Source organism: Pinus tabuliformis, chromosome 6, assembly GCF_031772625.1.
Source record: "Pinus tabuliformis cultivar Carrire ecotype Pingquan chromosome 6, CPIR1, whole genome shotgun sequence".
In the NCBI taxonomy this organism is placed as follows: domain Eukaryota; kingdom Viridiplantae; phylum Streptophyta; class Pinopsida; order Pinales; family Pinaceae; genus Pinus; species Pinus tabuliformis.
The window spans coordinates 173,729,736-173,744,917 of NC_142292.1; the positions used below are offsets into that span (position 1 = coordinate 173,729,736).

The 15,182-nt window shown below is 41.6% G+C and overlaps 1 protein-coding gene across 1 annotated transcript in view; it reads right to left on the reverse strand.

Annotated features, from left to right (window-relative positions):
* The window catches only part of LOC149257975 (uncharacterized), a 30,095-nt gene extending 18,719 nt beyond the window's left edge, over positions 1–11,376 (reverse strand). Inside the window, 5 exon segments of the mRNA XM_089394123.1 lie at positions 6,920–8,460; positions 8,674–8,858; positions 9,132–9,276; positions 9,379–9,858; positions 9,958–11,376. Of these exon segments, the coding sequence (XP_089250249.1) occupies positions 6,920–8,460; positions 8,674–8,858; positions 9,132–9,276; positions 9,379–9,858; positions 9,958–11,376 (3,770 nt within the window).
* Between the last annotated feature and the right edge of the window lie 3,806 nt (positions 11,377–15,182).

Consider the following 15,182-nt stretch of genomic DNA (forward strand, 5'->3'; position numbering starts at 1 on the left):
CGTGGGATGATACAATGCCAAAATCGTCTTGTATGTTATGTCCCTTATCCCTCTTGACGATTTTTTCTCAGCTATTGAACAAATGCACTTGGAAGAATGGAATCCCTTTTCCTCCTAGTGGCCCGATTATAACACAACCCAATAGCCTATTAGTGGTTAGGTTTGACTACCTTGAATCTTAACCAGAGTTACAATATTGACACTTCTAGAGTCTTCTACATCATAATAAAATGGATAGCCCCTTTTTCATGAATAATGGAGGCTAACGTGGCATCCTCTCAAATTATGGCAGTGAAAACAGGAAGGTCAACTTCCGAGTGGCATAACTTTCACATAAAAACTTCAACTGACATACTTCCTATGTTGTTGGAAAGGTCTCTATGTATAGAAAAACATGAAAAGGCTCAGGGCTAAAGAGAAAAAGTTTTACCACAGAAAAAACATCATTTGATGCCTTAAAATTCTTCTGGAAGGTTTGAGACCCTGTTTTCCCAAACTGGGTCCTTCCTATAAAAATGGTTCCATGAGCTGATTCCTCCACCTTTTCCACTCTAAAAGGATTGATATGGATGAAAAACAATATAATTATCTAAAACAGATCACCCTACCTTAAGAAGCATTTAAATATCTTCATCAAAGATGGGGGTCATCTCTCTTGCATTCCATTAGAGAATCCCTTTGTTATTGATGTCAAACGGGGAGGATATGACAGGGGGAGTAGCATGATGACATGGGGAGAAACATAATGATAGTGGGAGTGTTAGGTTACTATAATACTAGTGTATTCCCCTTATTTTTATTGTTAGTGTAGCCCCCTATTGTTATTGGTGTGCCCATGTATCCCCCATGTTGTTATTGTTCTACCCCATAGAAGTCCACTATTGTTATTGTTGTTCTCTTATATTATTATTGTTATGTAGACATTGATTATATTGTGACCCCTTAGACTCTTATATGTACCAAGGAGGTCTTATCATTTGTATCATCCGATAATTATTCATTTATGTAATGTAAAGAAGGTTTCCCCTCGCAGAGGCTAATTTTTAAATCGTTGATCTATCTTTTCTTCTATTTTATGAGTTGGTTTCATAACATTTGGTATTAGATCCTTGGATTCTAGGGTTTCACTTCGTCAAATAGGTCATCTTGGAATTCTTGTTATATCATTTTTATATGAGGTTTTAGAAGCTGAAATTGCAACCACACGAAGCCGAAGTATTGGTGAAATTTGTGTAAACATTTTAGAGCTTGGTTTGCTATATTTTCATATATATGATCCAAGGAACTTAGGATTTTTACAAGCTCCATAATTCCATCTCAAGCAGGTGACCTAGGAAAAATTGTCATAACTTTCTCTCCAAGCATCGGATTTGAATATCTTAAAATGTGGCTGAAAGTAAATAAACTTTACATTTTCATGTATCATTTCCAGGTTTCAAGGTCGAAACAATGACACATGGCACTTTGTACAAGTTTTCTCTATAGAACTAGTCGATAATCAGGTCATTGTGGGAGATTGGGAATAACTCTCTCTTGAAGAATCCAATCTCATTATAAGTTATGGGGTTAGAAATAATACTCCGAGGGCTATCAAAAGATGAAATTTCATACCTTGGAGATCCAAAATTACATAGATACAAGAGTTTCAATATCAAGCTCCTAAAAAACAAGAAAAAGGTGAGTTATTTTTTTTAATTTTGCACAACCTTTACTTGAAAAAATAGTTTGAATTAATTCAAAGGCCATAGAGAAGCATAGATATCATTATTTGATTTCCAAAATGTCTTCAAAAAAAAATGGACACACCTAGTAAGAAACCAAAAATCTCTTGTATGACGCATGAAGAAGAGGAAGAAATGCAACATGATATATAAAAAATTACAAGACCAAGTGCAACAAATTTCACTCTCACAAAGAGTAACCAAAAATGAATTGGAAGCAATGATGAATGTTAAGATAGATTGTTTAAGAGGGAACATCGATGGTTTAGAATAAAAAATTAAAATGGATATGGAAGGTTTGAAGGATGGTTTAGAAACAAAAATAGAAACTTTAAAGGAAGGTTTAACAAAGTTGCTCCAAGAAATGCTTCCTAATGGAAAAAAGGTATTCCATGAAACTCATGATGAGAACAAAAGGAATATTAATAATTATTTAGAGACTCTAACTTTGGGTTGAATTCCTACCACATTCTAAAGATCTATATGAGGAAGTTTGATGACAAGGATACAGTAACATGGTAGAGAACATTGGGATGAGGTGTCAATGGATTTCATCATAGGTTTACCCAAGTATGAAGGAAAGATTGTCACCATGGTGGTAGTTGATAGACTTACCAAATATGCAAAATTTTGTGCATTATATCATCCTTTCAAATCTAATCCAATTGCTACTTCACTTATGAAAAGAATTCAAAACCTACATGGAAACCCAAATATTATTGTAAGTGATAGGGATCCCATTTTCATTTGAAATGTTTGGACGAAACTATGTTATTGTCTTGGTACTCAATAAAAATTTGTAAATAAATCACTTAAAATAATTAGTTGGTAACCATGCTCAAGACCTTCTAATAATGGTTGCATCGGCCAAGGCTGTTGGATGTTTGAGCACATCAATCACGATCACTCATTCCTTGACTTGTGTAGGACTCGTCGAATGAGATGTTGTGCATCTCTCCTTCCTGCTGATCACCAAGGATCTCAGTGCCTCCTTGGTCACTTGAGACATGCTCATCATCTAGATGTGGTGAAGCGGGTAAGTCGAGCTCTTGGTGGTGAGGCATGAGGTTAGTGTCCTGTTCCAACTCCTACTGCTCCTTGTCTACATTCAACTGTTGAAGTGCTTGTTCTATCTCATGAGCGAAGTCTTTCTCCTACGATGGTTCATTCTGTCTGCCTGATGCCAGCTGTTCTGATGAATCCACTACTTGTACTAGCATTGTTTCATCTATTTACACATGTTGAGCCCCCTGTTGTACCTGTTGTTGCTACGCTTCCCTCTCTTGTTTGTGCAGCTCTTGTTCCTTCCAGAGTTTCTCCCTCAGCTCATGCAACTCCTTCTCTACTTCTTCCATTCTTCTCTTATCCCTCTGCCTTTGCAAGATTTTCATGTCGCATTGTTGCCTCTTTTCCTCTATAGCCATAGCTGCTTTCTCTACTAATGGATCTTCTCGGAACTTGTATCTTTTCTCCTCCTTCATGCGATCGAAAATCTTCCTATTTCACTTGTCACGCACTGGTATGCTTGCCTCTGCTGTTACTACTGGTCCTGGTGTTGGTGCTCTCCAGGATGTTGCTTCATGTAACGTCACTAACCACTCCACAGCGAAGCTGACCTATTGATTGGGTCTGGAGAAACTGTAGCAATGTCTCCATGGGTCTTCCTTAGCCCAATGAAATGCCTCGTGGATCCAGTTGAACTGAACTCTTGTGGAGTGATCCTTCACAATGCAATGTGGGTCATGCAGATTGTAACTTCGGAGGTCGAATGGATACTTCTTCATCTAATCTACTTCGACATCCACTTTCTTGATACTCCAGATATCATATAGCCCAATTCGCAGTGGAAGAGTGGGCCAAGGTGCCTTCCTCTTCCGGTGAAGTCTAGCTGTCAATCCTGCCGAGATGTGATATGATACCTCCTGCATGAGAAGTATGTCCAATGAAAAATTTGGTAGAACATGCGGAGGCTTCTCTGTGTTGAAAATTCGGATGAAGGTGTCAGACGGTGAGGGATACCAATCAACAATGTCTATCAGTGCCTCCATTTCTTCCTTTGACATCCAGGGTGGATCCTACTCGAATATCATCTTGTAAACTGGGGTGACAAAATGATCGAACAACCGTGTGATTACTCCTCTGAAGCTGCATCCAGACAACAACTTGAAATATGTGTTCACAATAGTCTCTGTCGATGACCATGCCCACTCCAAGCTCGGGAACTCTTGTCAGGCACATATTGCATCTAATATGTAGACAGGCATGTAAATCTTTGCATGCATACCTCCAGGTGACTGCCGATCTTTCGTTACTTGTTCCTTCAGCTCATGATCCAATATGTTGGACCAATTACAAGGTTTTCCCTCTCTAACCAATTGGTCCAGTGTGATCACCCAACTCTATGGGAAGGTTTCAGTGCTTTCTTGGCCATACATTCAAAATGCAAATATGACCAAGTATTGATATGCCTTCCGTAGTATCTTCGTCTTGTAGATATAGTTGGGTGTTAACCTGAATCGAGCTGGCTCCTTTACCCAGTTCTTCAGAATGTCTCTAGAGTTAGCACTGTTGTTGGGTAAGCTGAAGGGAGTCTTCATGATAGTCGTGGGCTCTGACATTTGATACATCTCATCATAATCTTGTGCCCAGAAGGTTGCAAGCTTCGTCCCACTAACACTACTCAAGGTCATCATCTCGGGATCAATGTGAGAGATGATCCAGTGTATCATGTTCACGCATGGGAACGTGGGGTATCTGCATGCAATCTGGTACAAGCCAGACTTGTGAATGTTCACATACACCTGACGGTCTTTGAGGTCTTCCTCAAAAGTGCTTGCAAATGCTTCATTGACCTCTTGCCACTTTAGTTTGATGTCCTTGTCTAGAAACAGTTTGGTATCTTCATAGATCGGTAGAGTAGAGGACACTAACTCAACTATTGCTCCAGCTGCATTTCCTTCAGTGTCCTGTGATCCTCCTATCTTGGAGACCATTGATCCTATATTGTTAAGAGGCGAATGAACAACTGAAATATCTGGAGACAAAGTAACATGCATGAAAAGAAATATGTCAGTGAAAACCAAAGCAAATTCATGGAATGAAATAGCACATACCTAGGGAACTGATAGGAAAGATGGAGTAATTTCTTCTGGGAGGCTGGGTGACTGGCTGCCAGATGTTGGGTTGTGTTATATTCTTTCCACGACTAGCCCACGTAGTTAACCGGGGGGTTATAAGGGGGGTGGAAGCACCCCTTCTTTGCACTAATTGCGTAGCGGGGGGGCGGGGGGTCATAGGGGGTTTGAGGGGTGCAAGTAACCCCACTCTATATTAGGTTGGGCGAACCTACCTATGGTTTTGTGCATGATTTTTCGCACATGTTTTTGGAAGTGATGGTTTTTGGTCCATGGTTTTGGGCGCGATGGTTTTCGGTCCATGGTATTGGATGCTTCGGCATGTATAAATATGTATTGTAACATTGAAAGGAACATGATGGCCGCCCGCCGATTATAAAATATCGCCTGTTGACAAGACCTGCGTCCTGGATAACTTTATGGGTGACTTAATTATGCTGGCACGTTCATCGATATTTGTTTTAGGGTTCCGACTGGTTCCTTCGGTCACCAACCTCCACCCGCCGGTTTCCTCCTATACGACCCCTGGCCTTTTGTCAACCTTGATTCTGTTCATTTGTCACTTTTACCCTTTTCATCATTTCGAGCTGCCCTCTGCTCTGTGGGGGTTTCGTTCCTCCGTGTTTGCTCTGTTCATTTAACTATTGAACTTGCTCATGACAAGTTCTCCTCCAGGCCAGCATGCTTCGACTCGTCGTCAAGGTAACTACAGGTTCTCTGCTAAACTGTTTGGTCTCTTATTTCTCCGACCCTAACGCACTTTGTCACTGGTCTTCAGGGTTTAGTGGTTGTTCGTCTTCTCAACTCTGCCTTCTCGGCTCCAGGTGAAACTCTACACCTTAACCCACATCTATTGTTTGTTTTTAATGGTTGTGTGTGCCTGTAACTCGTACTAATCCATTCCCCTTTGTCTGCAGGTGGTTCGATACAGTCGGTATATGTGGCTCAATGCCTTTCAACTGTCTCGGAAGTCAGTTTCATTCTCCGGTTCTTCCCTACGGGTAGGGTCCTTCCACATTTGCATGGTACTATTCTGTTAATTTGCGAAATGGGTATTCGCTGTTTTGAAACCCTCATCCTGTGCCTTGCTGTGTAATGGATTGGAACGCCTGTTCACATTGTCTCTACTCGGCGCTTCGTTGCCGTGACCATTTCTTTACGCTCTGTCTATGTGTATCATTTACCTGTGCAAGTTCGACTTCGAGGTTCTGGTATTTAAGTTCTGGTTTTTTTTAATAGTGTTCTTATTGTGGAATGTACTGGACTGTATATGCTTATTCACGACAGTTTAATGAAATGATACAAGAATATATATATATATTACTTTCTGTCACTTGCTCTGCTCATAAATGGTTGGAGGGTTTTTACGAATTACCTGTGGGTTTTTGTCTGCCTGTACAATCTTCTGTATTCTTTGTCAGGAAATAGTATGACTACGCGTCTGCTCCTTTTGTAAATTCTGTCAGTCTTGTATTTCAAACGTAATTTTTGTTACACAGAAACAATAATATGATGCATGAAATCAATTCGTACAGTGATGATTGAATAGCGAAATTAAAGATAAAATATCTATTTTGAAATGACTGTGTCTCTTGTTTCTTCGCCTGAGGAATCCCTTACAATATTTATCTTTTCTCTTTTAAACCCCTGAAACACCACAGTTCTGTTCAGGTAGAACTATCCACCAATTCCTAACTGTTCCTAACTAACACAATTTGTAAAGAGACTAGTTAACTAATAAAAGGAACTAATTAACTGACAACCTATTTTGTTGTTAATAATTTCTATTTGAAAATAAAACAAATAAAATAAGGCAAAATAACTGACAAGTCTAACACCTGTCCAGCTATGTGTGTACGATCATGTGTTCTTGTCTCTCCATGAGACCGTCAACCAACTTCTGTCTCCTCGGAGCTGGATGCTCCTGCATCAGGCTCCCGGGGTGGCAAAAAGTCATGGCTCCGTTCCATGAGGTCGTCGACAGAATAGCCTGCTTTCTGTATCTGCGTCGCGTTAAGCCACGAACTGTCCTCTATTGGACAGTTCTTCCATTTTACCAAGTACCGCAAATATTCTTTCCTGCGTGTACGCTTAGCTACCTGTGTGTCTAGAATCCCTTCGATCTCAACGGGTGGTGCCATCGGCATCTGTCTCATCCACGAATCTCCTTCACAATTGGTGTCCCGCGGTGGCTCTGCTGCTGCATTATCTGCTGAACCTGTGACATAAGGAAACAGATCTTCCACGTTAAAAATAGGGGAAATACCAATCCCTGGTGGCAACTGTAATTCATAGGCGTTCGCAGAAAATTTGTGAATGATCTTGCAGGGCCTGATTTTCTTGAATTTGAGCTTGCTGTACTCTCGCTTTGGAAATCGTTCCTTACGTAAGTACGCAAGGACTTCGTCCCCTACGTTGAACTGAACTTCCCGACGCTTTGTATCAGCTCGCTGCTTATACCTCTGACTGCTGTCCTGTAATTTCAGTTTAACCTGTTCATGAAAATTGCTCATAGCTTGGGCGAAATCCTCCCCGTCAGCGCTCCGTTTCTCAAGCTTCCCCAAATCTCGTAACTCATGCACTCCTCTCGGATGCATGCCGTACAGAATCTGGAACGGACTGTATCCTGTGCTGCGGTTAGGGGAATCGTTGTATGCAAATTCCGCCTGCGCAAGTACACGGTCCCAAGTCCGCGAATTTTCACCTGTTAAACTTCGAAGTAAATTTCCCAGGCTTCGGTTTACTACTTCCGTCTGACCATCCGTCTGTGGATGATAAGCGGAGCTGAACTGTAACTGGGTATTTAACTTTTTCCACAGAGTTCTCCAAAAATGACCAGTGAACTTTACATCTCTGTCAGAGATAATGGATCTTGGAAGTCCATGCAACCGCACAATCTCAGTGAAAAAAAGATGCGCTATGTACGTAGCATCGCTGGTTTTCCTGCATGGTACAAAGTGTGCCATCTTCGAAAATCGGTCTACCACAACCATTACTGAATCAAAGCCTCGTTGTGTCTTCGGCAAACCCAGTACAAAATCCATACTAACTGAATCCCATGGCCGACTAGGAATGGGTAATGGCATATAGAGTCCAGTGTTCTGACTGTGACCTTTTGCCAATTGACAAATTTTACACCTAGTCACATACCTCTGCACATCCCGCCGCAACTTTGGCCAAAAATAAAAGTGCTGTACCTGAGCAATCGTTTTGTCAATTCCAAAATGTCCCGCCAGGCCTCCACTGTGTTTTTCCTGTATAATGTTCTCCCGCATAGAACAGTTGGGAATACACAACTGCCCTCCTTTAAACAGCAATCCTTCCTGTAGATTATAGTCTAGCCACTTGCTGTCATTTCGTAACAGTGGGTTTTGGCAAGCCTCATAGGCCTCCATAAACTCAGTGTCGGTCGGATACAGCTCTTTTAGGTGTTCAAATCCCAAAATCTGCATCGTGCTTTCCTGTAGAAGCAACGTTCTCCTACTAAGTGCATCTGCTACGTTATTTGATTGTCCACTAATGTGTTTTAGTACAAATGTGAAACTTTGCAAGTACTCAACCCAAGCTGCATGTTTATGGTTCAATTTATGCTGCTGCATAATGTACTATAACGCAGAATTGTCAGAGAATAAGACAAACTCGTTACCTAACAGTTAATGTCGCCAATGTTTCAAAGCTTGCACAATGGCGTAAAAATCCTTGTCGTAGGCTGAGTATTTCTGTCTGCTCTCATTTAGCTTTTCACTGAAATAAGAAACCGGTCTGTCCTCCTGGCTAAGGACTGCCCCAATGGCCGTACCACTGGCATCGCAACGAACCTGAAAAAGTTTGTTGAAATCCGGCAGTCTTAACACTGGTCTTTCAGTAATCTTCTTTTTCAAGATCTGAAAACTATGTTCTGCTGCTTCAGTCCAGTGAAATGGCTGATTTATTTTCTTGATCGTATCCAACATTGGTGCGCAAATCTCGCTGAAATTTCTGATAAACTTCCTGTAAAAATTGGCTAGTCCATGGAAACTTCGAACTTCAAATAAACTTTTCGGAGAAGGCCAGCTAACTATAGCTGTCACCTTTTCTGGGTCCATTTTTAATTCATTTTCTGTGATGACAAAGCCCAGATACACTAATTCTCGCTGAAAAAAAGTACACTTCTTCAGATTGATTAACAACTTGTTCTGCTGTAACTTCCTCAACACGCTCTGCAAATGTCTGAAATGTTCCTCCTTAGTCTTACTAAAAATCAGAATATCATCCAAGTAAACTATTACAAACTTACCATTAAATTCCTTCAGCACTTCATTCATCAGGCGCATGAATGTGCTGGGAGCATTGGTCAAACCAAATGGCATCACCAGCCACTCATATAAGCCTTCGTTTGTCTTGAAAGCGGTCTTCCATTCATCTCCTTCCCGAATCCGGATCTGGTGATATCCACTTTTCAAGTCAATCTTCGAAAAATAAGCCGCTCCACTCAAACAATCCATCATATCGTCCATCCTAGGTAAGGGAAACCTGTACCTAACAGTAATTTTGTTAATAGCCCTGGAATCTGTACACATTCTCCACTCTCCTCCTTTCTTTGGAGCCAAAACAGTTGGTACTGCGCATGGGCTCATGCTCTCTCGAATCAAACCTTTGTCCAACAACTCCTGGACCTGTTTCCTGATTTCTTCATGGTCCTTGGGACTCATGCGGTAAGCTGCTTTATTTGGCAGGCTTGCTCCTGGTATAAAGTCAATACAGTGACTAATACCTCTCCTTGGTGGCAATTCATCTGGAAGATCATCTACCACAATGTCCCCAAATTCTTGCAGCAACTTCTGAACTTGTTCAGGCAATTCTGATATCTGCGTATGTAATACCACTGTCTTTGGTCTCCTTATGACAGCAAAATTGATTTCGCTCTCCTCAATCTGTTTCACAAACTCCTTTCCACCCAACAGCAGCGCCTTCACTCCACTGGCTTCTGCTGTATTTTTCTCCTTGATGGGTACAAGCGTGTGCTTGATCCCATCTTTAACAAACTTATAGCAATTCGTTTTCCCGTCATGAACTACACTTCTATCAAACTGCCAAGGTCGTCCCAACAGTAGGTGACAGACATCCATTGGCATGACATCACAAAGGATCTTATCCTTGTACTTACCAATCTGAAACTCCACCTCACACTGTTCGTCAACTAACAGTTGATGCCCTTTCTGCAGCCACGACACTTTGTAGGGAGTAGGATGTTTTAACTTCTTTAATCCCAGCTTTTCTACCATCTCCACAGCTACCAAATTGTCAGTACTCCCACTGTCAATGATTAGTTTACAGCACTTACCTCGTGACTTGCAAACAGTGCGAAACAAAGCCTTTCGCTGATCCGGTTCTGCAACTTCTTTTGCTGGTTTTAACAGCACTTTATTTAACACCAAAGCTTCGCCTGTCTCCGGTGTATTCTCGGCTTCTTGAGGTGTTTCCTCAACCTCCTCTGGCTGAGCAACATAGGTTCCTCTCCCACCTGCTGGTTCACCTTCAGGACATTCATACGACTTGTGTCCCCATTTGTGATAGCGATAGCACTGGATAGCTCCCCTGCCCTGACCATATCCTCGCCCCTGCTGAGGTGGTCGTCCTCCTCTAGTGCTATTGTCTTTTTCTGCTGCTTCAACAGATTTAGAGCTGCTGCTTTCTTCACCTGAACCTGCACCTCGGCCTCTTCCAAACATCTTACCTTTCCCCCTGCCAGTTCCACCTCCTCTTCTGGCATTTTGCTTCCGGTTAATTTTTTCTTCTGCCTTCAGCGCAAACTGATAGGCTTCATCCAATTTCCGGGGTGAAAGGATACCAATTTCATCCAAGATTTCCCCCCTTAAGCCATTCAGAAATCTGGCTGTTCTCTCCGGGGTGTCTTCCACATATCCTGCTCGTAAATTCAACTTATAAAATTCCTCTGTAAATTCTTTAACAGTCATTCCCCTTTGCTTCAAGTTTTGTACCTGTCTGTACAACATGATCTGGTAATCTTTTGGCAGGAACTTCTCCTTCAGTTTTGCTTCCATTCTGGCCCACTTCTTTATAGGCTGTTTGTGTAGCCTTTTCCTTTCCGCCTGAACGCTGTCCCACCACAAGGACGCATGTCCTTTCAGCTTGGTGGCGGCGAACTTCACTTGTTTGTCCTCACTGGTTTCCTCAAACTCAAAAAATTTATTTACTTCACTCAGCCAATCTAATAACACATCTGCATACAAACTTCCGTCATAAGTAGGCAACTCATGCCTTGGCTTATGACTGGATAGCAAAACTGACTTCAACAATCTAAGTTCCGGTGTCACTCCTTCAAACTCGTCCTCTGGTTCAACTACTTCTTCATCACTGTCATCTGCTGGGTCTCTCCTTCCCCCAGCCTCCACCACTGCCAATCTTTCACGCAAAACTCGAATCTCCTCTCGAAGCCCCTCATCCACTACTCTACGGACTACTCGTCCTCTTCCTCTTCCTCTTCCTCTTCCTCTTACTTCAGCTTCCACCTGTTCCATTTATTCTAATTCAAGAAACTAGCTCCGATACCACTTATGATGGCCTCCCGCCGATTATAAAATATCGCCTGTTGACAAGACCTGCGTCCTGGATAACTTTATGGGTGACTTAATTATGCTGGCACGTTCATCGATATTTGTTTTAGGGTTCCGACTGGTTCCTTCGGTCACCAACCTCCACCTGCCGGTTTCCTCCTATACGACCCCTGGCCTTTTGTCAACCTTGATTCTGTTCATTTGTCACTTTTACCCTTTTCATCATTTCGAGCTGCGCTCTGCTCTGTGGGGGTTTCGTTCCTCTGTGTTTGCTCTGTTCATTTAACTATTGAACTTGCTCATGACAGGTTCTCCTCCAGGCCAGCGTGCTTCGACTCGCCGTCAAGGTAACTACAGGTTCTCTGCTAAACTGTTTGGTCTCTTATTTCTCCGACCCTAACGCACTTTGTCACTGGTCTTCAGGGTTTAGTGGTTGTTCGTCTTCTCAACTCTGCCTTCTCGGCTCCAGGTGAAACTCTACACCTTAACCCACATCTGTTGTTTGTTTTTAATGGTTGTGTGTGCCTGTAACTCGTACTAATCCGTTCCCCTTTGTCTGCAGGTGGTTCGATACAGTCGGTATATGTGGCTCAATGCCTTTCAACTGTCTCGGAAGTCAGTTGCATTCTCCGGTTCTTCCCTACGGGTAGGGTCCTTCCACATTTGCATGGTACTATTCTGTTAATTTGCGAAATGGGTATTCGCTGTTTTGAAACCCTCGTCCTGTGCCTTGCTGTGTAATGGATTGGAATGCCTGTTCACACTGTCTCTACTCGGCGCTTCGTTGCCGTGACCATTTCTTTACGCTCTGTCTATGTGTATCATTTACCTGTGCAAGTTCGACTTCGAGGTTCTGGTATTTAAGTTCTGGTTTTTTTTAATAGTGTTCTTATTGTGGAATGTACTGGACTGTATATGCTTATTCACGACAGTTTAATGAAATGATACAAGAATATATATATATTACTTTCTGTCACTTGCTCTGCTCATAAATGGTTGGAGGGTTTTTACGAATTACCTGTGGGTTTTTGTCTGCCTGTACAATCTTCTGTATTCTTTGTCAGGAAATAGTATGACTACGCGTCTGCTCCTTTTGTAAATTCTGTCAGTCTTGTATTTCAAACGTAATTTTTGTTACACAGAAACAATAATATGATGCATGAAATCAATTCGTACAGTGATGATTGAATAGCGAAATTAAAGATAAAATATCTATTTTGAAATGACTGTGTCTCTTGTTTCTTCGCCTGAGGAATCCCTTACAATGTTTATCTTTTCTCTTTTAAACCCCTGAAACACCAAAGTTTTGTTCAGGTAGAACTGTCCAACAGAATTGGGTAACTGTCCACCAATTCCTAACTGTTCCTAACTAACACAATTTGTAAAGAGACTAGTTAACTAATAAAAGGAACTAATTAACTGACAACCTATTTTGCTGTTAATAATTTCTATTTGAAAATAAAACAAATAAAATAAGGCAAAATAACTGACAAGTCTAACACCTGTCCAGCTATGTGTGTACGATCATGTGTTCTTGTCTCTCCATGAGACCGTCAACCAACTTCTGTCTCCTCGGAGCTGGATGCTCCTGCATCAGAACATAATGAAAAGTCAAGCTGGTAGTCCCAGTTTTGGGATCCAGGGGGAATCTCTGTGTATATGTGTTTTATGTGTTATGCTCTCACATTGTTTATTTTTTTGTGTTTTAGAATTTGTATGCAGGTAATTTTTGTATGGGGTTAAATCCTACATTTGGTATCAAAGTTGTTTTGGCTTTAATGGGACGCCTTTGTTACTAAGGGGTTTCGCTTGGGCTTGTGGTAGACCCTGTTCAGTGGAAGATCTGTGGGATCGATTCTGGTGGTGAAAGAGGATGGCGAGCAGTGGAAAGATAGAGATCGAGGAATTTAATGGTTAGAGTTTTGAGTTATGGAAACTCAAGATGGAGGATCTGTTGGTGGATAAATATCAGTGGGTCGCGGTAGATCCAAGTACTAAACCAATGGGAGTGTCCGATGAAGAATAGAAGAAGTTGGATTGGAAGGCTAAGAGCACAATATGATTGTGTGTCTCAGATTCAGTATTTCTGAATGTATCAAGGGAAGCTATGGCGAAGGCTTTGTGGGAAAAGTTACGAACTTTGTACCAATCTAAGTCTCTGGTGAATAAACTGTTCCTACGAAAAACGTTGTATAACCTGAGGATGAAAGATGGAGACTCAGTGACAGAACATCTGAACGCATTTAATACTATGGTAAGTCAGTTATTATCTGTTGATATTAAAATTTCAGATGAAGATAAGTGCATTAGTTTGTTGTGTTCTCTACCAGATTCGTGGGATAGTCTGGTTATTGCAATAGGAAGCAATGCAACTACCTTACAGTTTGATGAAATAGTCTCATCCTTGCGGACGGAGGAGATGAGATGGAAAAATATGGAGTGCCAGAATGGTGATGCCTTGTCTATATGAGGACGGTCCTAGAACAGAAACAAAAATACGTCATCGAGTGGGAGATCTAAATCTAGAGGGAGATCTAAGTCTCCAGGAAAACCTGTAAAGGTGGTGTGCTGGAAATGCGGAAAGGAAGGGCACTGCAAAAGGGATTGTAAATCTAAAGCTCCTCACAAAGGAAAGGGATCTGATGATGCTCCTTTTGCAGAGGCAAAAACCACCTCAGATGAAGGTGGGTATGTGTACTTGGCTTCTTCAAGTACACATGTAGATCATAAGGCATGGTTGATTAACTCAGGTGCATCCTTTCACTTCACTCCCCATAGAGTGTGGTTCTGGGAGTATGAGAAATATGATGGTGGTGATGTCTTCTTGGGGGATGACAAGAAGGCTAGAATCGTTGGTCGTGGAAAAGTAAAGTTGAAGTTGCAAAGTGGAAGGGTTAGAACACTTTCGGGTGTTTTGCATATTCCTGCACTAGCCAGAAATCTGATTTCCATAAGCAAGCAGGATGATGCAGGTGTAAAAATAGTGTTCAAGAAGGATACCTGAAAAATGGTTCGCGGAGCACTGGTAGTGGTGTGAAGAATTCTGATTGGAACTCTGTACAAGATGAAAGGTAGCACTGTTATTGATGGGTGCAACAGTTCTGTGTTTCCTGAAAGTGGAGCAGAAAATCTAGTGGTCTCTGGAGAGAAGACCATGCTGTGGCATCAAAGGCTTGGACATATTGGAGAGAAGGGCCTTCGAATACTTCATGGTAAAGGTATGGTAGAAGGTATGAGTAATATCTCTCTGGATTTTGATTTCTGTAAAAATTTTGTATATGGGAAGCAGAATCGGGTGAGTTTCCCCTCTGGTGGTAAGAGGGAAAAACATATATTAGAGCTTGTGCACAGTGACGTGTTTGGACCTGTGAAGGTTCTATCACTGGGTAAATATGTGTATTATGTATCATTTATAGATTACTTCTCAAGGAATACATGGATATATTTCCTTAAGAAGAAATCTAAAGTCTTTCACAGGTTTGAAGAATTTAAGTCTCTGGTGGAAAACCAGACAGAGAAGAAGATAAAGGTGCCAAGGATAGATAATGGTGGAGAGTTTTGCAGTAAGGAATTTGAAGAATTTTGTAAGAAGTGTGGTATAGCATGGCAGAAGTCTACTCCATATACACCTCAGCAAAATGGAGTTGCAGAAAGAATGAACAAGACGTTGATGGAAAGGGCAAGAAGCATGGTTAGTGGTGCCAAGTTAGGACAAGAATTCTAGGCAGAGGTGGTGGAGACTGCATGTTACCTGATCAACAGATCACCTT